Raw genomic sequence first — 18,524 nt, 5'->3', positions numbered from 1 at the left:
GATCTTGTAGGCTTCTTGCTTCCTTATAGGGCTCGATTACTCATCCGCTTTCAGCCAAGTGTGTACACACACACACACTGTTTCGGTGATCATTTTTAAACCACTATTTTTTTTAATTGGTTATTTTCAGTCTTTGAGTTCTTGCACAAAAGTCATCTGTACATATAACACATCAGAAAGATGGGCAGCCGCTGTTTTAGTCAATATCATATTGTGACAAAATGAGTCATGGGTCTGTAACTTGTGAAAAAACACTTTCACCACAGATCACACATGCTGTGAGATGGTACACAAGCCAGAAATCCCACACAAACACAATTAACACACCAAACATACTCTACACCTTTAGTACACTCTATTTGCAGGCTTCTGAGAGATAAAATGCCCTTGTTGTGGATTAAAGAATATGTCACCCAAAAATAAACATTCTGTCAGAATTTATACACTCTCGTGTCAATTAAAACCCGTACATGGCTGTTTCTTCTGTGGAACACAAAATATGTTTTGAGAAATGTCTCAGTGCTTTTGTGCCCATACAACGGATGTAAATTAGAACCGATGATGTTTCCTAATAAATATGTTCTTTTGTGTGTGTTCTGTAGAAGATACAAGCAATAAAGGCTGGGAATGACATGAGGATGAATAAAAAATGAAAGAGTGAACTATTCCTTTAAGTTTTAGCAATAAGGCCCCTGGAGAATGCTCTCCATGAACAAACAGACAACTTGCTTCTTGGGCATTCAGTTGTGGAAATATTTTTATGAGCCAATCCCCTGAGCCATCATTTTTCAAAACCAACAACTCGCTGCAACTAGTCCATTCCAGACAGAAAACTGTTTTTGGGACCTTAAAACTATGTCTGATTATACATGCAATTTATGTGTGGCTTGCAAAACATTTTTAAACAGGTAATGTGGCAACTTCTAAATGGTTCTTAAAGGGAAAGCTCATGCAAAAATGAAAATTTTGCCAAGATTTACTCACCCTGAATTTGTTCCACACCTGTGTAAATTTCTTTGTTCTGTTGAACATAAGAAGATATTTTGAAGAACGTCAGAAACCAAACAGTTTTGGGGTATCACTGACTACCATAGTAGTCTTCTACTATGTTTGTCAATAGCGCTCCAGAACTGTTTGATTACAAACACTTTTCCAAATATCTTCGTGTTCAACAGAACAATGAAATGTATACAGATTTGGAACAACTTCTGGGTGAGTAAATGATGACAGAGATTTAATTTTGGGGCGAATTACCCCATTAATTGAGAAATTATATAATAATTTAGACATCTTCTGTACCAGTAGGGGCTAACTCCCCATGTGCCCAAACTATGTTTTTGATCAGCAAAATGCAACGGTACATTTTAAGCAGTCACTAGCTTTGTACTGGCCACCCCGGATGTAATACAAAACCAACTGTAATTTTTAACAAAAAGTGTGTCAATTTAGCTCCTGGCTACGACTGAAGAACCCATTATTACTAAAAACACACGTCATATGCTTCACACACATACTGTACGTTTCTGTGGCATCTGTTATGCTGACGTCTCTCATAATGACATCGAATGCTTTTCACCGGCACTATTAATAACAAGGGTATTCTTCCGAAAATGTTCCCTGGCAAACGCCTGCCACTGGCAGTCATTGATTTCATGTGTAAAATGATATTCGCGTAAAAACAAAGAAAGGTCTTTGTTGACACGGGCCAATATGGTAAATGGAGAGAAGTAAAGAATCGCTTGCTCTGCAAACGTTCTGGATAATTTGTAAGTTCGTTCTAATTTTGGGTCGGCTACTCTTTCAACTGCACGACTGTTGTACTTTGCACTTTTGTGTACCTAATATATCCATCCCTCTCCTTCTTTCAGCAAGCGACTGCAGTCGGTTTGAGACTGGCCAGCTGTCACACCCCAGATAGAGCAAGTGTGACAAGGTGCTGACGCTGCCCGTGGTGACATACCCCATCAACTCTCTGGGCTCCAACAACCTGCTCTTCGGGATGATGGTCACAGAGCGCAACGGAGTGGAAAAAAATCATCAAATCAAACTCATCCTCAGGGATTACGAAGTTTGTACCCCACGAGAAACATTTCTGCCGTTACTTGTGTCAGAATTTATGCGTCTAATTGTTTTATTAATCTTTGAAACGCTTCTGTGTGAAACCATTTCACGAACCCCACACTTTTCTCAGAGCGCCGCAGAAGCACGTTCTGACTGAAGGTCCATCTCAGGCGCTGAGGATAATCGGGCTTGAGCTAAAAACCCTTTCAGCATGAAACTCGAATTTTTCACGGTGTCAGGCAAAAAGTGGAACAAGGAGAACGAGCGGCTTTCTTTATCTCTCTCGTATTCTCATCCGAGAACTCCTGCTAGGTTTATATCTCTGGCCGTGCATCAGAAGGTTTTTCTATTGGAGCTGAGGAGAAATAGTCTCGATTGCTCTCTCTCTTTTCAGGCTCATATCGTAGCTTACCTCACAACTGAAGGTTAGACCCGGGAGTGTTTGTTACCCAAAGGCTATTATGTTATTGCACCACAGAGAGGTCCACACACCCTTTTCTCTCTTCACATATACACATGTGTATATGTGAAGAGCCCACGCTCGGAGTACAAGTGCGTGCTCCGCATTGTTGCCGCCTGGATGAATTACTTGAGGGGGATTACGTATGTGGCACACATTTGTCACTTCATTCTAACAAAATAACGCTGCTAACATGAGTCATCGTCTTAAGGTCAGACTGGTTTTCGTAAGACATTTATATACAAAACAAAAAAACCCTCCAATGTTCAAAAAGACGTATTTGCAAAATAAAATATATACTGTACATCAGAGTATCCCTGCTCCTCCTTTTTATCTTCTTATAAAGAAAAGGGTCTTGGGAAACGCAAAAGAAGATATTTTGAAGAATGCTGGTAACCAAACAACATTGGCCCCCATTGACTCATGGTGATCTCATGCTCACCGTAATAATGTGCCTCTGGAGGAGGCACCTTAATGCTTGAAGCACCACAAATGAACACACACAAATAGGGCAAATGTGCTGATCATTATTGCAAGCACGTGTTTTCATTGTCTCACTGTGATTAATTAGCCAGCAAAGAGTCTCATGGGATTTGTGGTCCGCACCAAAGGCATGTTAGCGGAGCTACAGAGAGCCATATGTTCTAAAGGTGAATTTGGATACAAGTTTCACAGTGTAAGCCCAAAATAACCGTGTGTGATATGAAGTGCACTAGATCAAGGGAAATAAAGGCGGTACCTGAGGGTTTTGGTGGTCATATCAGCAGCAGTGATGCCGTGATAGACAAGCGTTTCGTTCCACACTGGATTCAGCGTGTTCTTTAAAGTCTTCGTGCGGAGTTTGTTTGCCTGTGAGAGAAAGAAAATAAAAGGTTGGTTGATATAGAAATGAAATAAACGGCATTATAGAGCTTTGCTCAAGAACGCAATACTGATGGTCAAGCAACCTTGCATTTACCAATCTGAGAATTAACCAATAAACCACAGCACCCCCAGTGCATCTTAAATCACAAAACTCAAGTCTAAACTCAGACGAGCCCTAAAATAACGCTCTTACACATTTATGTCACCACCTCAGAGCATGGGATACAGTTACCAACACCTCCAAACTTCATCTGTACAGAAATAACCACAGCTCTATGCAGTTCAAGGAATAATCAAATGTCGCTCAAAGGTATTAGTTTCCTGCAAATTTATGCAGTGATTGGTGTTGAAGTGGTTAACGCTTAAAGACGGCATAACATGACAATTGAAAAATCATATTTTTTATGGAATATTGTACTATTTTTTTATAAGTGACTTATCTGTGCACCTCTTTATTATTTTTTATTCCTGTGCCCTCAAAACAACTTCTCGTCACTTCCTGTCACGATTGACTGCAAACTCGCATTCAAATTTTCCTATATTGTGTTAGCAATGCCCATCTTCCAACGATCCAATCAGTTCTCGACGTGGGTAATCAAGTCCCGCCCTACATTTTCTCTAATTTCATAAGCCGCTTCACTCTACGTCACAATAGAGAGCCGCAGAGATGACGTATTTTTGTATGCACAACCCGGAAGCAAGTTATCCTTTTAGGACTTAGGGCCTGAAATAAGGTCTGTGGTTAACAAAACCTCTAAATATTTTTACGTATTATTATATGATTGATATACCCAATTCGTGATTTTATTAAAGCGTTATTGTGTCTTAAAAACGGCAGTTGCTAACAAGTTGCTAAAAGCGACTACTTCCTTTGGCGGGGACGTTAGACGTCATTGCGCATATAAAGCTCACAAATAATGCAAAATGGACACAAATCTCTAAAAGCGTAGATGCAGATTCATTCACGGAGTAGTTACTTACCAGGGAACACATTTTTAATAAAGTTTGAAGGAGTTGTCGGAGGCTTGGTTGGTGGTGACGTTGATATCGAACAACCATAGTGTAGTCTGTTTATAGCATCATGTCAGCTTTTTACTTCTGCCAATTGTATTTCGGCTTGAAAAGTAACAAATGTTGTGTTAATTTGTAAAGATGATCTCGATAGACAAAACGTGTAAACATCATAAACCTTTGTTAATCACAGAGATAATTTTTTGCGATCTTCCAAAAGTCTATGGGAAAATAGGCTTTCAGTCGAGGGAACCAATTCAGCGCTAACTTGGTCTACAAAAACACATCATCTCTGCGGCTCCCTATATGGAAAAAAATATGATTGTTACTTCTGTTTCATGCCGACTGGCTGGAAGGTTGCTGGTATAATTCCAACATGGTGCAATCCATTCACTCTTAAAAAAACCATTACTCCAACAAAAGGTTCTTCACAGCGATGTCATACACTCACCTAAAGGATTATTAGGAACACCATACTAATACGGTGTTTGACCCCCTTTCGCCTTCAGAACTGCCTTAATTCTACGTGGCATTGATTCAACAAGGTGCTGAAAGCATTCTTTAGAAATGTTGGCCCATATTGATAGGATAGCATCTTGCAGTTGATGGAGATTTGTGGGATGCACATCCAGGGCACGAAGCTCCCGTTCCACCACATCCCAAAGATGTTCTATCGGGTTGAGATCTGGTGACTGTGGGGGCCATTCTAGTACAGTGAACTCATTGTCATGTTCAAGAAACCAATTTGAAATGATTCGAGCTTTGTGACATGGTGCATTATCCTGCTGGAAGTAGCCATTAGAGGATGGGTACATGGTGGTCATAAAGGGATGGACATGGTCAGAAACAATGCTCAGGTAGGCCGTGGCATTTAAACGATGCCCAATTGGCACTAAGGGGCCTAAAGTGTGCCAAGAAAACATCCCCCACACCATTACACCACCACCACCAGCCTGCACAGTGGTAACAAGGCATGATGGATCCATGTTCTCATTCTGTTTACGCCAAATTCTGACTCTACCATTTGAATGTCTCAACAGAAATCGAGACTCATCAGACCAGGCAACATTTTTCCAGTCTTCAACTGTCCAATTTTGGTGAGCTCGTGCAAATTGTAGCCTCTTTTTCCTATTTGTAGTGGAGATGAGTGGTACCCGGTGGGGTCTTCTGCTGTTGTAGCCCATCTGCCTCAAGGTTGTGCGTGTTGTGGCTTCACAAATGCTTTGCTGCATACCTCGGTTGTAACGAGTGGTTATTTCAGTCAAAGTTGCTCTTCTATCAGCTTGAATCAGTCGGCCCATTCTCCTCTGACCTCTAGCATCAACAAGGCATTTTCGCCCACAGGACTGCCGCATACTGGATGTTTTTCCCTTTTCACACCATTCTTTGTAAACCCTAGAAATGGTTGTGCGTGAAAATCCCAGTAACTGAGCAGATTGTGAAATACTCAGACCGGCCCGTCTGGCACCAACAACCATGCCACGCTCAAAATTGCTTAAATCACCTTTCTTTCCCATTCTGACATTCAGTTTGGAGTTCAGGAGATTGTCTTGACCAGGACCACACCCCTAAATGCATTGAAGCAACTGCCATGTGATTGGTTGATTAGATAATTGCATTAATGAGAAATTGAACAGGTGTTCCTAATAATCCTTTAGGTGAGTGTAGGTTCATGCCATTTAGGCTCCTTTAAGAACCAATTCTCTTTCTTTTTTATAATCTAAAGTTTCAAAATTTCCACTACAAATAGTTTTTTGTGAAACATAAAGATTCTTCAGGTGTTCTTTGTTCTTTATTGAAATATTCAGGCAAAAATGGTTCTTCTTTGGCATTGCGAAAGGACTTTTTTTAAGTATAAGTCAAGCTGCTCTTAACACCCTCCTTCATCACCAGCTTCACCGTCTGTCTGACAGCCCGTTGCCTTTAGTCCTCTTAACATCTGTTTTATTAATCTCTGCTCTCAGGAATTTCAGTCCAGCAATCAATTGTAGGTCTATCTAAAATATGTTGTCTTGTGCTCTATGTACCTATGGTTACATACTTTGAACACTTGAATATCAAGTGTCTGTTCAATGTTCTGCAAATGAAACTGTGAAAAATGAAAATGTGTATCCTGTGTTTAATGTAATTTCATTCTGTTTGATCTGTTTTGTTAACATGGGGGCTTTGATTCGCAGCTATCTCTGCTCTCTGCATGGAGTTTGCCCAGAGCACAACCATACCACAAACAGATTGTTTCAATTGCTACTATCGTCCCAAAAATGATAAACAAAGCCAAAATACATTTTTGTTCTTATCTAAAGCAACTTACAGTAAATTCAAGCTACATTTTTAATCAGTATGTGTCCTATGGTGTGATAGCAAAATTTGGAAATGTTAATATTACATTATTTTATATTATTATTATTAATATTTTTCATATTAAATATCATAAGAGAGATTTATCTTCATTGTTAGTTTTTTGCCGTCACCCCATAGGACAAATTTGCATATTAGTCTGTCAACTACCCATTTGTGTTTCTTGTGAATCAAACCCACAATCTTTGCAACGCACTACTAGTTGAGTTACAGAAACACCACAGAGAGAAAAACAAGAAAAGGCAAAATTCCAAGGCCTTCATACAACAAAAACAATAAAGCCTCAAATCTGCCAGCTTTAACAAAAGCCAACCCCTGGGACATTAAAGTGTTTATACTTGAAGAAACGCTCAATTACAGTCGATAAATTACTCTGACATTGGCAGGTGTGGCAAAAAGTAAATTATGGATCCCGAGTCACGTCAATAAACAATGGCCAAACTTATATTAAAAGACTGAAACTGAAGATGAGAAATGTGTTCAGCCACCTAGATAACTACATAAACAGATAGACAGAGAGCGGCAGACAAGAGAGGGATGAAGAGAGAGAGTCAGTCAGAACAGACAGGGGTGAAAACATCATTTATCTCTTCTCCCTCAGGTGAAGAGCAGACATCTGCTCACCTACTTTACAGAGGAGAAAAGAGGACGAGAGGCTTCCCCCGACTCTCTCTCTAACACACACACAGCTCAGCATCACCCCTTCTGTTTTGCCTTCCTAAATCCTGAAACCCCCAAAACATATTTTTATAGTAGGTTTTCTTTTTTCAGAAAAATATATTGTGGGTTTGAATTCCGGGGAACACACATATTGATAAAAATGTATAGTTTGAATGCACTGTATATCACTTAAAGGCGTCTGTTAAATAGTGGTTAGAGCATGACGCTAGCAACACCAAGGTCATGGGTTTGATCCCAGGGGATTGCACATAGTCAGAAACAAATGTATAATACAATGCAATGTACATCACTTTGGATAAAAGCGTCTGCCAAACGCATAAATGTAAATACATAAATGCTAAAATACATTACCCTAATATGTTTGTGTTACTATCCTTGGTTACATACTCACACACACATCAAATACCCTCACACATCTCTCTCTCCCCAAACTGGGCAATTACCCTCCACAAGCTTGTTTAACAAATGAGTGTTAAATCAAAAAACGCTCTTGCTGTGAAGACCCAAACACAATCTCCCAAACCACAGGCTCTCTCTCTGGCTCTCGCTCTCCTGACAGAGCAAGTCCACGTCATTCATCGCCTGAAGAGCATGTTGCTTCTCTGCATATTTCATTCCATCTTCCCTGCTCTCTCTCTCGCTTGGTTTTGCTCTCTGCACTGCTGCATTCGAAGCTGGAACCAGCCAAGCTTGGCTATCCTCTCTCTCCCCCTGAGGTTGCTCAGCACATGAAAAGCACACAGTAATTGCAGCAGACATTGGGAAAATATACATATCACAATGAATTAAAATAGTAAAAGCAGCTAGTGGGTCTCACTGGGAGAAAAGCTACATACCGTTACCTGAAACAACCATAAGAGGTTTACTGTACAGTAATTGACAAAACAGCAGATGGTAATGCCATGGAACTGAATGATTATTTACTGTACATACCATGGTATTTAGAGCTCTAAAAAAGTTCAGTAAATTAGTGGCTAAAAGTGATGGCCAACCAGAAAAACCGATGTCCTTATTATGAAAGATGTATGCATGTTGTGTAGTCGGAGTGCTTTACATAGGTGTAACTGAAGTTTGAGTTTGAAGTTTAACATTTGAAGAGGCAAGAAAATTACACGTTGCACATGCGCAAAGCTTATTGAGTCAATGTTTAGGAGAATGACTTTAATCCAAAACAAGGAAAATACAGCACTTACTGTAGTCCTTGCATGCTTCATTTCCTGTAAGCTATTGCGATTTTGATTAATTTCTTGCATTATTAAAGAAAAACCAATATTCCCTGGTATTCTGTTGTATTGATATAGGTTTTTGTACCATATCAAACACATATATGTTGTAGTCTGACAATTAAAAACATTAAGCGATTTTCTTTTTCCTTTTTATACCTTGCCTTCTTACCACTCCAAAACTCTCATTTTTCATTCATTTCGTTTATTCTGAACATACTATTTATAGTACTATAAAATAAAATAAATTCTGTTAACTGATACAATATATCTCCACAAATCCAAATATAAATATTGTTTTTTATTTGCAGAAAATTGAAACCAACTAACTGCTCAACAACAAAAAGGATGCAATGTTTTCAGAACTTGAATACGCCGGGTATATGCGTATTATGACAACCATTTCAGTTCACGTCTCTTCTCCAAACTCCGCCCACAAAAGCTGATCGTTCTAGAAGGTGGACTCGTGCCGGGATACACAGAATATACTTTGACAAGTTGTTTAGTACAGGCAATTGTGTGCACGCGACGCGACCACTGTATGATGTCAAAGGATGTCGCGAGCGGCGGGGCTACTGTCAGACCGCCCGCTCCAGTCTGAAGTACAAGTTACCGTCCGGTAAAGACGCTATCATTCAGAAATTTACTCCGGCGCGTCAAGTTCCGTGCTGTGTCTTTCTCTGACACTTAAAAAGGCTCCACACACTGCCGACATGTTTGCCGCATTAATAAAGCACGCGCCTCTCTCTCTCTCTCTCTCTCTCTCTCTCTCTCTCTCTGCGCGGGTTGATCATATCATACATCATGCTTTTTTTTGTTGCTATTTTCGGTTGCCGAACATTCGGTGCATCCCTTCTTTGGACAAATATGAAAAAACGATACAAAATTTAATACCTTGGAAAATGGCATTTAAGACTTTTTAATACTTTTAATGGTCTTAATTTTCTCTATATTTATTTATCAACTTTTAATACTTTTTAAGACCCCGCGGACACCCTGATATGGTAAAGAAAACAAGTTCATATTCATTTTTACAACACGAAACTAATATGCTATATATTAAAGATGAGGTAACATACGCAGTTTCTGCCAATCTCATATTAATCTTGAATACCTATACAGTAGTATTGCATACTTTGTATCTTCGAGGAGTATTTAGTTTTATCAAATCTATAAAAGACAGATACAGCTGTACCATTATTTCCAGAAAAAGACGAACTCCTGGAGACATGCAGGGGAGGTCGGAACAACAGCACGGGCACACAATACATCATCGCATTATCCCTGCATAACTGTTGATTCACTATACGTTTGTGTTTACATTATGCACGAATGCCGCGCCATCTATCATTTTCAAACAATCTCCAAATCCAGCGTTATATCCACCGTTTATATAACATTCATCAACGAAATGCAGTGAGCTAAACTTCCGTCAGCCGAGCGAAGCAGCATGGATGGGCGTGCTCTTTTTCATGCTGGCTGGTTGACGCGTGGGCATGCTCTTTCTCTCACGCTCGCACATGGGCGTGCCCTTTTGCTCGCTGGATGATGCTTGGGCTTGCTTTTCCGGGAGAATTGTCCAAGAAGGGACTAAGAACCCTTGTTACGAAACGGGAATCCATGTTTGAAAAAAAGTGAACGAAACCTGTACTTACCCTGGAGGAGTGAATCGAGCACAGAAATACTACGTAATACATTCAACTCGTTTTTTGACAAGTTGACCATGTTAAGCTTGAGAATCCAGCACGTTTAACAGTGTAAAGAAGTCAGATGCATGAAATAGCATGTTACATCCGCTTTAATGGAATAATCAAACCACTGGGGTCACGGAAAGTCAAATTTAACAATAAAGATTGTAAGAGTTCTTTGAGGAACCAGAAATTGTTCTTCTATGGCATTGCTACAAATAACTTTTTAGTTGAAGGCTCTTAAAAAAAAGCATTTTCACTAAAAGGACCCTTTTGCGCAATAGAAAGGTTCTAAACAGCCAAAAAATAATTCCTTCTAGGGCATTGTTAATAAGCACCTTTATTTGTAAGAGGACATCACTTTTGGCCATTACTGTATGCATTTTCTTGAACAGCACCCTGGGGATTGAACCCATTACCTTGCTGTTACTCTACCAGTTGAGCTACAGGAATACTACAAACTACAAAGATTTTGTACAACTTGTAAAAGCTTCATTCTTAGGGCCAGATTAATAAACCGCTTGCGTCAGTGCAAATGCCTCTTTTGGTGTAAAAAAACTACTGTCTGTATTTATTAAACACGCAGTGAAAATTAGCGACTGAACTTATTGCATATGCATTTGTAGGAGTTTCCTCTTCAGACACAAACTTTATGGGAGGAGAGTATTTAAATGAATCAGGCAACGTGATTTACTAAGGTTTGTGCTCGTCATTGTACTGGAAGGTGCCGCATTATTTAATGCCTGAAAAAAGAATGTGTTAAACCCTGTACTAATTTGTGTATCTGGTATGGCATCAAATCAACAAAAAACAGCTAATAACACTCGCCAGCTTTGTGACTTCTTTCCTCGGCTTCCTCTCACGTAGCGTTTTTGCTTGCAACAGCATATGGTTTCACCTGTTTGGTTTCACTTCGTCTGCTGCCAAATCAGCGCTATTGCATATTCTTCTAAATATTTCATCTTTAACTCCTCTTTCTCCTACCTTTCCCTCTCTCTCTCCTCCATCTGGCCCAAGGCAGTGAGATTCCCAGAGCAGCAGCTTGGAAAAGTGTCTGTGACTCAGATATCTCATTTTCCATGCTGTGTGATGATGACACACACACGCGCACTTGACAAAGAAGGGGCCACTCACCATCCGCATGATCCCCCTTGCCTCTTTATTCTGAATTCCTGCACTTTTTATGGGATTTCAATAAAAACTGCACGCAATCTAGCAACATACTTCCTCCTGCATAAAAGACGCCTGTAAACGTGACGCGTGTGGAAGGACAACAGGAAAGAGAGTTTGGTAACAGGAGCTCTTCAACGCCCGCATGTACGCCCACGTGTACGCGTGTGAGGGTGGGCGTACAGCGCACACTCGAATCACTTCTGGCTCGCACACCTTTTGAAAGCCCGGAGGTGTCCTTAACCCACCCGGTCGATATTTACCAGGCTGGCGCGTGGGAGCACACGCAAGACGTGACGTTTCTCACCATTTCTAATTCTCTCTCGTATATACGCTCTCCGGTTGACGTGAGCGGTGTAACAATCTGTGCTGTTTCCATGACAACCACCTGCTGCTGTCCCCTCTCATCTATCTCTCTCTCTTTTCCATCCCTCCCTCACTTCCAGCACTCGATGCTGTGTTGGTATTCCAAGGTCAAAGTGGGTCATGTGCCGATAGACAGAGAGATAGCGGCAGAGATTTGGACGGGAGCGAGAGCGGGGATGGGAAAAATAAAAAATGATGTGAAACCACTGGAGGAGGAGAACAGGATGCTTCATCTCGGCTGCTCCTGTCTCCGCCTGCCCTCCTTTGAACGTATTACAGCGCTGAATTTATTACATGCAGTAAAATTGAGGAAATTTAAAGAGAGAATAATTTAGCACCAATCACTAAATCTACCAGTTCAGTCACATGCTTTCCATAGCTTCAGCGCTCATGGGCAGCCCTGCACGCCATGTATGCGCATATCACTCCTGCGTGTTGACGTTTGTGTGTGTCAGGAGATTATAAGCAACTTGTGCTGATGGTGCAGAGAGTTCAACCATGCTGTGTGCGTTGTTGCATGTGTGTGTGTGCGTGCGTGTGAGAAGGATGCAACGACCTTGCTTGCTCCAGGCAGGAGGTGGAGTTTCACATATGGATCAGCCAGACCATTAGAGTCCATGGCCTTTAGTCCCTGTGGTCATAAACAAACACACAACAACACAAGTTCATGTCACATGTGATGCACATATATGTCGGGATGGAGTGGAAGGATGATAGATCATATCCTTAGGGAGACACACTTTTGGGTTTAAAGGGATAGTTCACCCAAAAATAAAAATTCATCACTTACTCACCCTCAAGATGTTCCAAATCTGTATAAATGTCTTTGTTCTGTTAAACACAAATAAAGATATTTGGACAAATGTCAGCAACTGACATTTCTGGGACATCATTGACTACCATTGTATAAAAATGGTAGTCAAAGGTGCTCCAGAACTGTTCACTTTCCTAAATTCTTCAAAATATCTTTCTTTGTGTTGTGTTCAACAAAACAAAGTAATTTATGCAGGTTTGGAACAACTTGAGGGTGCGTAAATGGTGACAGAATTTTCATTTTTGGGTGAACTATCCCTTTAAGGTCCCAACAGCTGGTTTAAAGGCAAACATATTCATATGTTCTTCAAATGTTCACTCAACTTTAACAAAACGGGTTTTATAACAACGGAATCAAACTATTATAGAGTGTTACAATTTCTCATTTTGCAAATTATACATGTCTGGTGTATTTAGAGACCCCACTAAATGATTAAATGAGCAATGCTTCCTTTCTTGTGTTCAGTATTACTTGAAATTAGATAATCGACTTTAGTTTACTTCACAGCCCAACTAACCAAGATTTGCAAGCTACTGCAAGGCAGTTTTAATGCGTTTCAACAAACACAGTTTAATTTCCTGTGTTGACACATTTCCTATTGAAACAGGAAATGGGACATCGACATCTCGCATGTCTTTTGTTTTATATCTAAAAGCCTTTCGTTTCCATCTCAGCTTAGCTAAACCATTATTTGCAATAGATAGATGGAATTAGACGGAGGGGACATTCTCATTCTACAACACATTTCATTAGACAAAAAATCGATAATAAACCCAAGGACACAAGTCAACAATATTTTGGGGTTATTTTTGAGAAGAAAGACTGAAAAGAACATTTTAAAGAGAACACAAGGCTATGGACTAATTGTGGCGGTTTCTGACTTAATTATTTACGTAATATTCACTCATGTTTTCGTATCTGTGCGTGTCTGTGTGAACCTACTTTGGCCTTGTGGATTGTGCAGTGTAAGCAGTTATTTTCTTGGTCAAACAGCAGGTTAAACTCCAGAGTTCCCAGGTAGGCTGCATAAAAAAAGACAAAAAACAAAAGAATAACTTACACACACATTAGCAAAATTAGCAGCCGATAACAATGCAAATGACTTAGATGGGAATCTTGCCTGTTAAGACCTAATCAGGGCTCAGCACATACAGAGGGCTTGTAGTGTTTATGCACCATTACAGAGACTAATGAAGTATTTAACACTCTGATCGCGTACCCCAGTCATTACACGCATCAATCCAGCAAACACCACACGAAGAAATCGATACTGAACACTATGAGGCGCAAGTCCAGGCCAAAGGGAAGTGCTCACGGCTCATTGGCTGCCTACTGGTGAATAAAATCAGTCAAATCAAAGACATCGCAAATAAGGAAGAATTCATATATGTGGGATGTTGTGTAATAGAGATGCACATTCTTAAGTAGAGGATGAAAGTGACCGAGCAGAAAAACGGGTTGTGTGGTCTACCAGTTAAAGATGTGGGCTGGTAATGAAAAAGGTTGCGGGTTCGAATCTCACGAGGCCTAATCCACATTCTATTATTGATGTGTCCTTGAGCAAAGCACTTAACCCCGGGTCGTTCCAGTTGAATTGACAATGTAATAAACAGACTGTCATATGCGTTGGATAAAAGCGTTGAAAAATGATTACTTAGGCAAGTGATTCTCAAACATCACAAGCAACCAAAAAATCATATTTTTACTCCGAAGAAAGTCTTGCACCACTGATTTTTTTTACTACAGCAACAAAACAGGTCCAATTTCTAATTTGTCCTCTCAAAAATTTATATTGGATCTAACACACGTTTTTCTTCTTTTTCTTTTTTTTTTGCCAAAAAAAGTTCATACACCACCCACAAACCCTTCATCAATCTGATGCATATCGCATCCAATTTGAAAAGTGTTAATCTGATTGGCTGACTGGCAAGTCAATCACAAACAGAGTGCCACATCATCCATTATTATTCCAACATAAATGATCTCTGATACACCCTGTGCCCTAAAATGTCATTTAAAAACCAAACAAACTGTGATCGATTGATTTATACGTCATTCAAACAGCTCAAACGCACCAGACCTTTGGTTACGCATGACTACTAGTGCCAAGGCAAACTCACTGTCATCGTCATCCGAGTCTGCAAACTGTCCGTTCTCCTCTTGCTCTCTCTCCCTCTTGCGGTCTTTCTCTCCGTCTGCATCGACGTCCTTGTCTTTGTCCTTTAGAATCTTTTTTTCCCGTGGTGGAGGGGGGGTGATGGGAAAGTCATGGAAGCGAGGGAAGAAGTCGGAGATCTGAGGAATGGGGAGTATGGGACCGGGACACACGTTGATGGCAAAGTGCTCCTGCATGGAGATCTTTACCGGGGAGGGAAGAGGCATGGCGGGGGTGGGGGGCCCAGCAGCGGAGGGAGGGGGGGAGGGAGAGGGGGAAGAGGTGGAGGTGGGAGGCAAGGGGAGGTGAGAGGACGGGTTGCTAGGGGGGAAGTGGGAGTGGGGAGGAGGTGGTTTGGAGACACTCATCGGGATCGCTGGAAAAGACTGTGGAGGAAGAGAAAGAGATTGTTTCAACCTAAAGAAGGATACTAAAAACATTTGAATTTAAAAGTTTTGTTTCACTTTTTGTATTTTTATTTGTTCGTTTAGTGTTTTGGTAAGTTTGTATTACCATAAATAGAAACAACTGATTCAGTGATTGCTCTGTTTTAAAGGTCCAGTGTATGAAATTTAGCAGCATCTACTGGCGAGGTTGGAAAAGGCAACCAACGGCTCACTCCACCGCTCACCCCTGTCTTTCGAAGCACTACGGTGGCTGACACAAAACTAGCATGTTATCACGTTTTGCTTCTTTGCCGAAGGAAATAAAGTATTTACGAAACGCGCTCTGTAGAGCAGTTTGTCCGTTTAGGGCTACTGTAGAAACAACCTGGTGAATTCCATGTCCAGCGGTATGTAGACAGAAATAGCTCATTCTAAGGGTAATAAAAACATAACGCTTCATTATGTAAGGTCTTTGTAGTTGTATTTTACATATATATATAATAATCTGTATTTTTATATATATTTTTTTATTCTGTGTAGTGTTATTTGTATGCACCATGGGTCTGAGAGTAACGCAATTTCAATCCTCTATATGTATGTACTGTACATGTGGCAGAATTGACAATAAAGCAGACTTTGACTTTATACACCTCTGAACACATAGTTATTTATATTATATTGCATTTCTGTCTAAAGATCCTCAACCTTTAGGTCGCTAACATCAATACTAGTATTGCTCAAAAGTCCAGTCTGGGTTTCTTCAAAACCTCATAAACCTAAGTAATAAACTTCAGCACAAAACTCAAACCAACTGTAAATATGCCACTTTATTTCTAGCCAATCAAAACGTATTAATAATACAAATCATAATAATAAAACAACAACAAAAAAATCCCATAGACTTACATTGGAGGACAACGTTATTACCGTAAAGACCCCCATCTCGGGATACCTAGAGGCTCCTAGAGTGGTTGGTTATTTTGATGTGAGCCACTAAGCAAACATCTAGAAAACACCCAGCACCCTTAGCAATGAACTAAAAACAACTACCATCTTAGCAACACCTTGGCAACCACCCAATAACAATAGCACTGGGTCTGTAAGTTTGAAACCGGCGGCAAGCATTACACACACTGTCTTTATTTCACACAATAATATAGATTTTTGTGACCCAAGTTTGTGAATCTCATGAGAGTTTTACCACACTGCTGCTCAGTCTGCTAACGTTACAAAGAAATTCCTCCAGACATATCTGTGGCGCCGATATTTGTTCTCAGCAAAAGTAAAATAAAACGTTTGATGTGACACAAGTGAAACACAAGAATGCCCCAAAGCCCCGATCCAGACAGATTAAGACATGCGACAGACTTTTTGCCGATAATATCTTTCATTACCAGTAATGCGACGCTGTTTTGATTACACCACCTCCCTCAGGACCTAGATATAGTGGGTTCCATACACTGTGCGCACTGTCTCACACATTCTCTTTCAACATCTGCTTTTCACATCTTTTTCTGTAGTTCGTTTTTAGAGGCTTGTTTCATGAGCTAGACGCTCTAACAAGCCAAAAAACAGAAAAGTGAGATTACGACTTTCAGGAGTTCAAAATATTTTGACCCAAACAAACACTAACTATTTTACTAATCAAACTATTTTACTTTGCCTCTCATAAAATGTGACAAAAAGAAGCATTACACTAAAAAATCTTACATCTTACATCACAACAACACGTCACAATCCTCAGTTATGTTCACACACAACGTAACACACGCACGCACGCACAGAACACATCGATATTTTATGGGGCAAGAGTCAGACGCAGTCAATCCTCAAATGCTTTCAAACACACATTATACACAGTGATTCTGATACGATACAACACCACATGCACACAAATCCTGTCAAGCTGAATCGCAAACACACACACATGCACATCAGTGAACACAGACACATCATTGCTCATGCACATATGCAGAGTTCAACAGAAGTCCAACTACACAGAGCCAGTACAAGAAATAAAACCATCACACACACGCATGAACACACATGATGTGTTTAATTCAATGATGTGTTTAATTCAAGGTAACACTCAGGAGGATACACACCTGACACACAACATACGTTCACTGGTACAAACAGAAAAAGATACATGTTGTGAATGACTGACAAACGTACGTATACACATGCACGCGTACACGCACTAACAGGTGGTCAAGGTAATACGCAAACCTATCAAGCGGACGTAAAGATAAGAGCATTCCAACACACAGACGCACACGTAGACTCACCCAATGACAATCTTCATCTGTTCCAGTGCTCCATCTCCTTTACACATGGTTTCTCTCACACACACTAAGGAGAACCACCGTCGCTTTGTATCAATATATCCTCGTGCGTTCTGTCTCCCTCTCTCCCTCTCTCTCTCTCTCTCTCTCTCTCTCTCTCTCTCTCTCTCTCTCTCTTTCTCTCTCTCTCACTACACTCTCTGCTGTGACGTGGTCTTTAAATTCTCCGAGCGCTTGGCGGTCCGCACTCACAGATCCGTCACTCATGCGGTATACTGCCGCGGTTTAACAATGAGTGCTGGTGTAGAGAGGCACAGAAGAGACGCACGCGAGAAACAGAATAAACGTACCGAGGAGAGTCAGAATGATAAAAGGGGGGCTAGTTAATGGTCTTTCGCCAGTGAAGATTTCTTCAGCTGGGTTTATTAATGAAAGTCTATTTGAGTAGAGGCACATACCTTTAAGACTGGACTAAAAAGAAACTAAAAGTGTTGAAAAGACCAATATTGCCCACTATACTCTAAATCAGTGGTTCTCAAACTGGGGGTCGTGGCCCGACGATGGATCCGGGGGGGCCACAGATTTTGTGGCATTTCATGAAATATAGAAATTTATCATAGATTTTATGCAATCAAACATAACAAATAAGATCACCAACCAAAGTAATTGATGTTCCAGCATTGTATAACTGAATATGTTTTTGTTCTAAGTTTAAGATTATAAGTCTTTATTTGGGGGGCCGCAAAGCAATGCATTCTATACAAAGGGGTCCTTACAACAAAAAGGTTTGAGAACCACTGCTCTAAATGCATGCACTTTCAATGTGCCTTTAACAAAAAATGATAGCAAAACGCTATAGTGGGTTTAAAGTTAAGAACTCTCTAATATAGACCACTTTGCAAGATGTAAACGCTGGCCCAGAAGCACATCCAGTTTCATCTTTATTTATTTTATTTTGAAATCGTACGTAAATAATATTATCTTAAAGACATTCATTTAACA

General features: G+C 40.3%; 1 protein-coding gene across 1 annotated transcript in view; it reads right to left on the bottom strand.

Annotated features, from left to right (window-relative positions):
* The window catches only part of doc2d (double C2-like domains, delta), a 33,039-nt gene extending 15,264 nt beyond the window's left edge, over positions 1–17,775 (bottom strand). The window contains exons 1-5 of the mRNA XM_057357146.1: positions 17,526–17,775; positions 14,817–15,237; positions 13,639–13,718; positions 12,439–12,513; positions 3,261–3,370 (exon numbers count right to left, since the gene is read on the bottom strand). Of these exons, the coding sequence (XP_057213129.1) occupies positions 3,261–3,370; positions 12,439–12,513; positions 13,639–13,718; positions 14,817–15,219 (668 nt within the window). The 5' untranslated portion in view covers positions 15,220–15,237; positions 17,526–17,775. The remainder of the gene's footprint in view (positions 1–3,260; positions 3,371–12,438; positions 12,514–13,638; positions 13,719–14,816; positions 15,238–17,525) is intronic.
* Between the last annotated feature and the right edge of the window lie 749 nt (positions 17,776–18,524).

This window comes from Triplophysa rosa, linkage group LG17 (genome assembly GCF_024868665.1).
Source record: "Triplophysa rosa linkage group LG17, Trosa_1v2, whole genome shotgun sequence".
In the NCBI taxonomy this organism is placed as follows: Eukaryota; Metazoa; Chordata; class Actinopteri; order Cypriniformes; family Nemacheilidae; genus Triplophysa; species Triplophysa rosa.
This window is presented reverse-complemented; position numbering and strand designations above follow the sequence as displayed.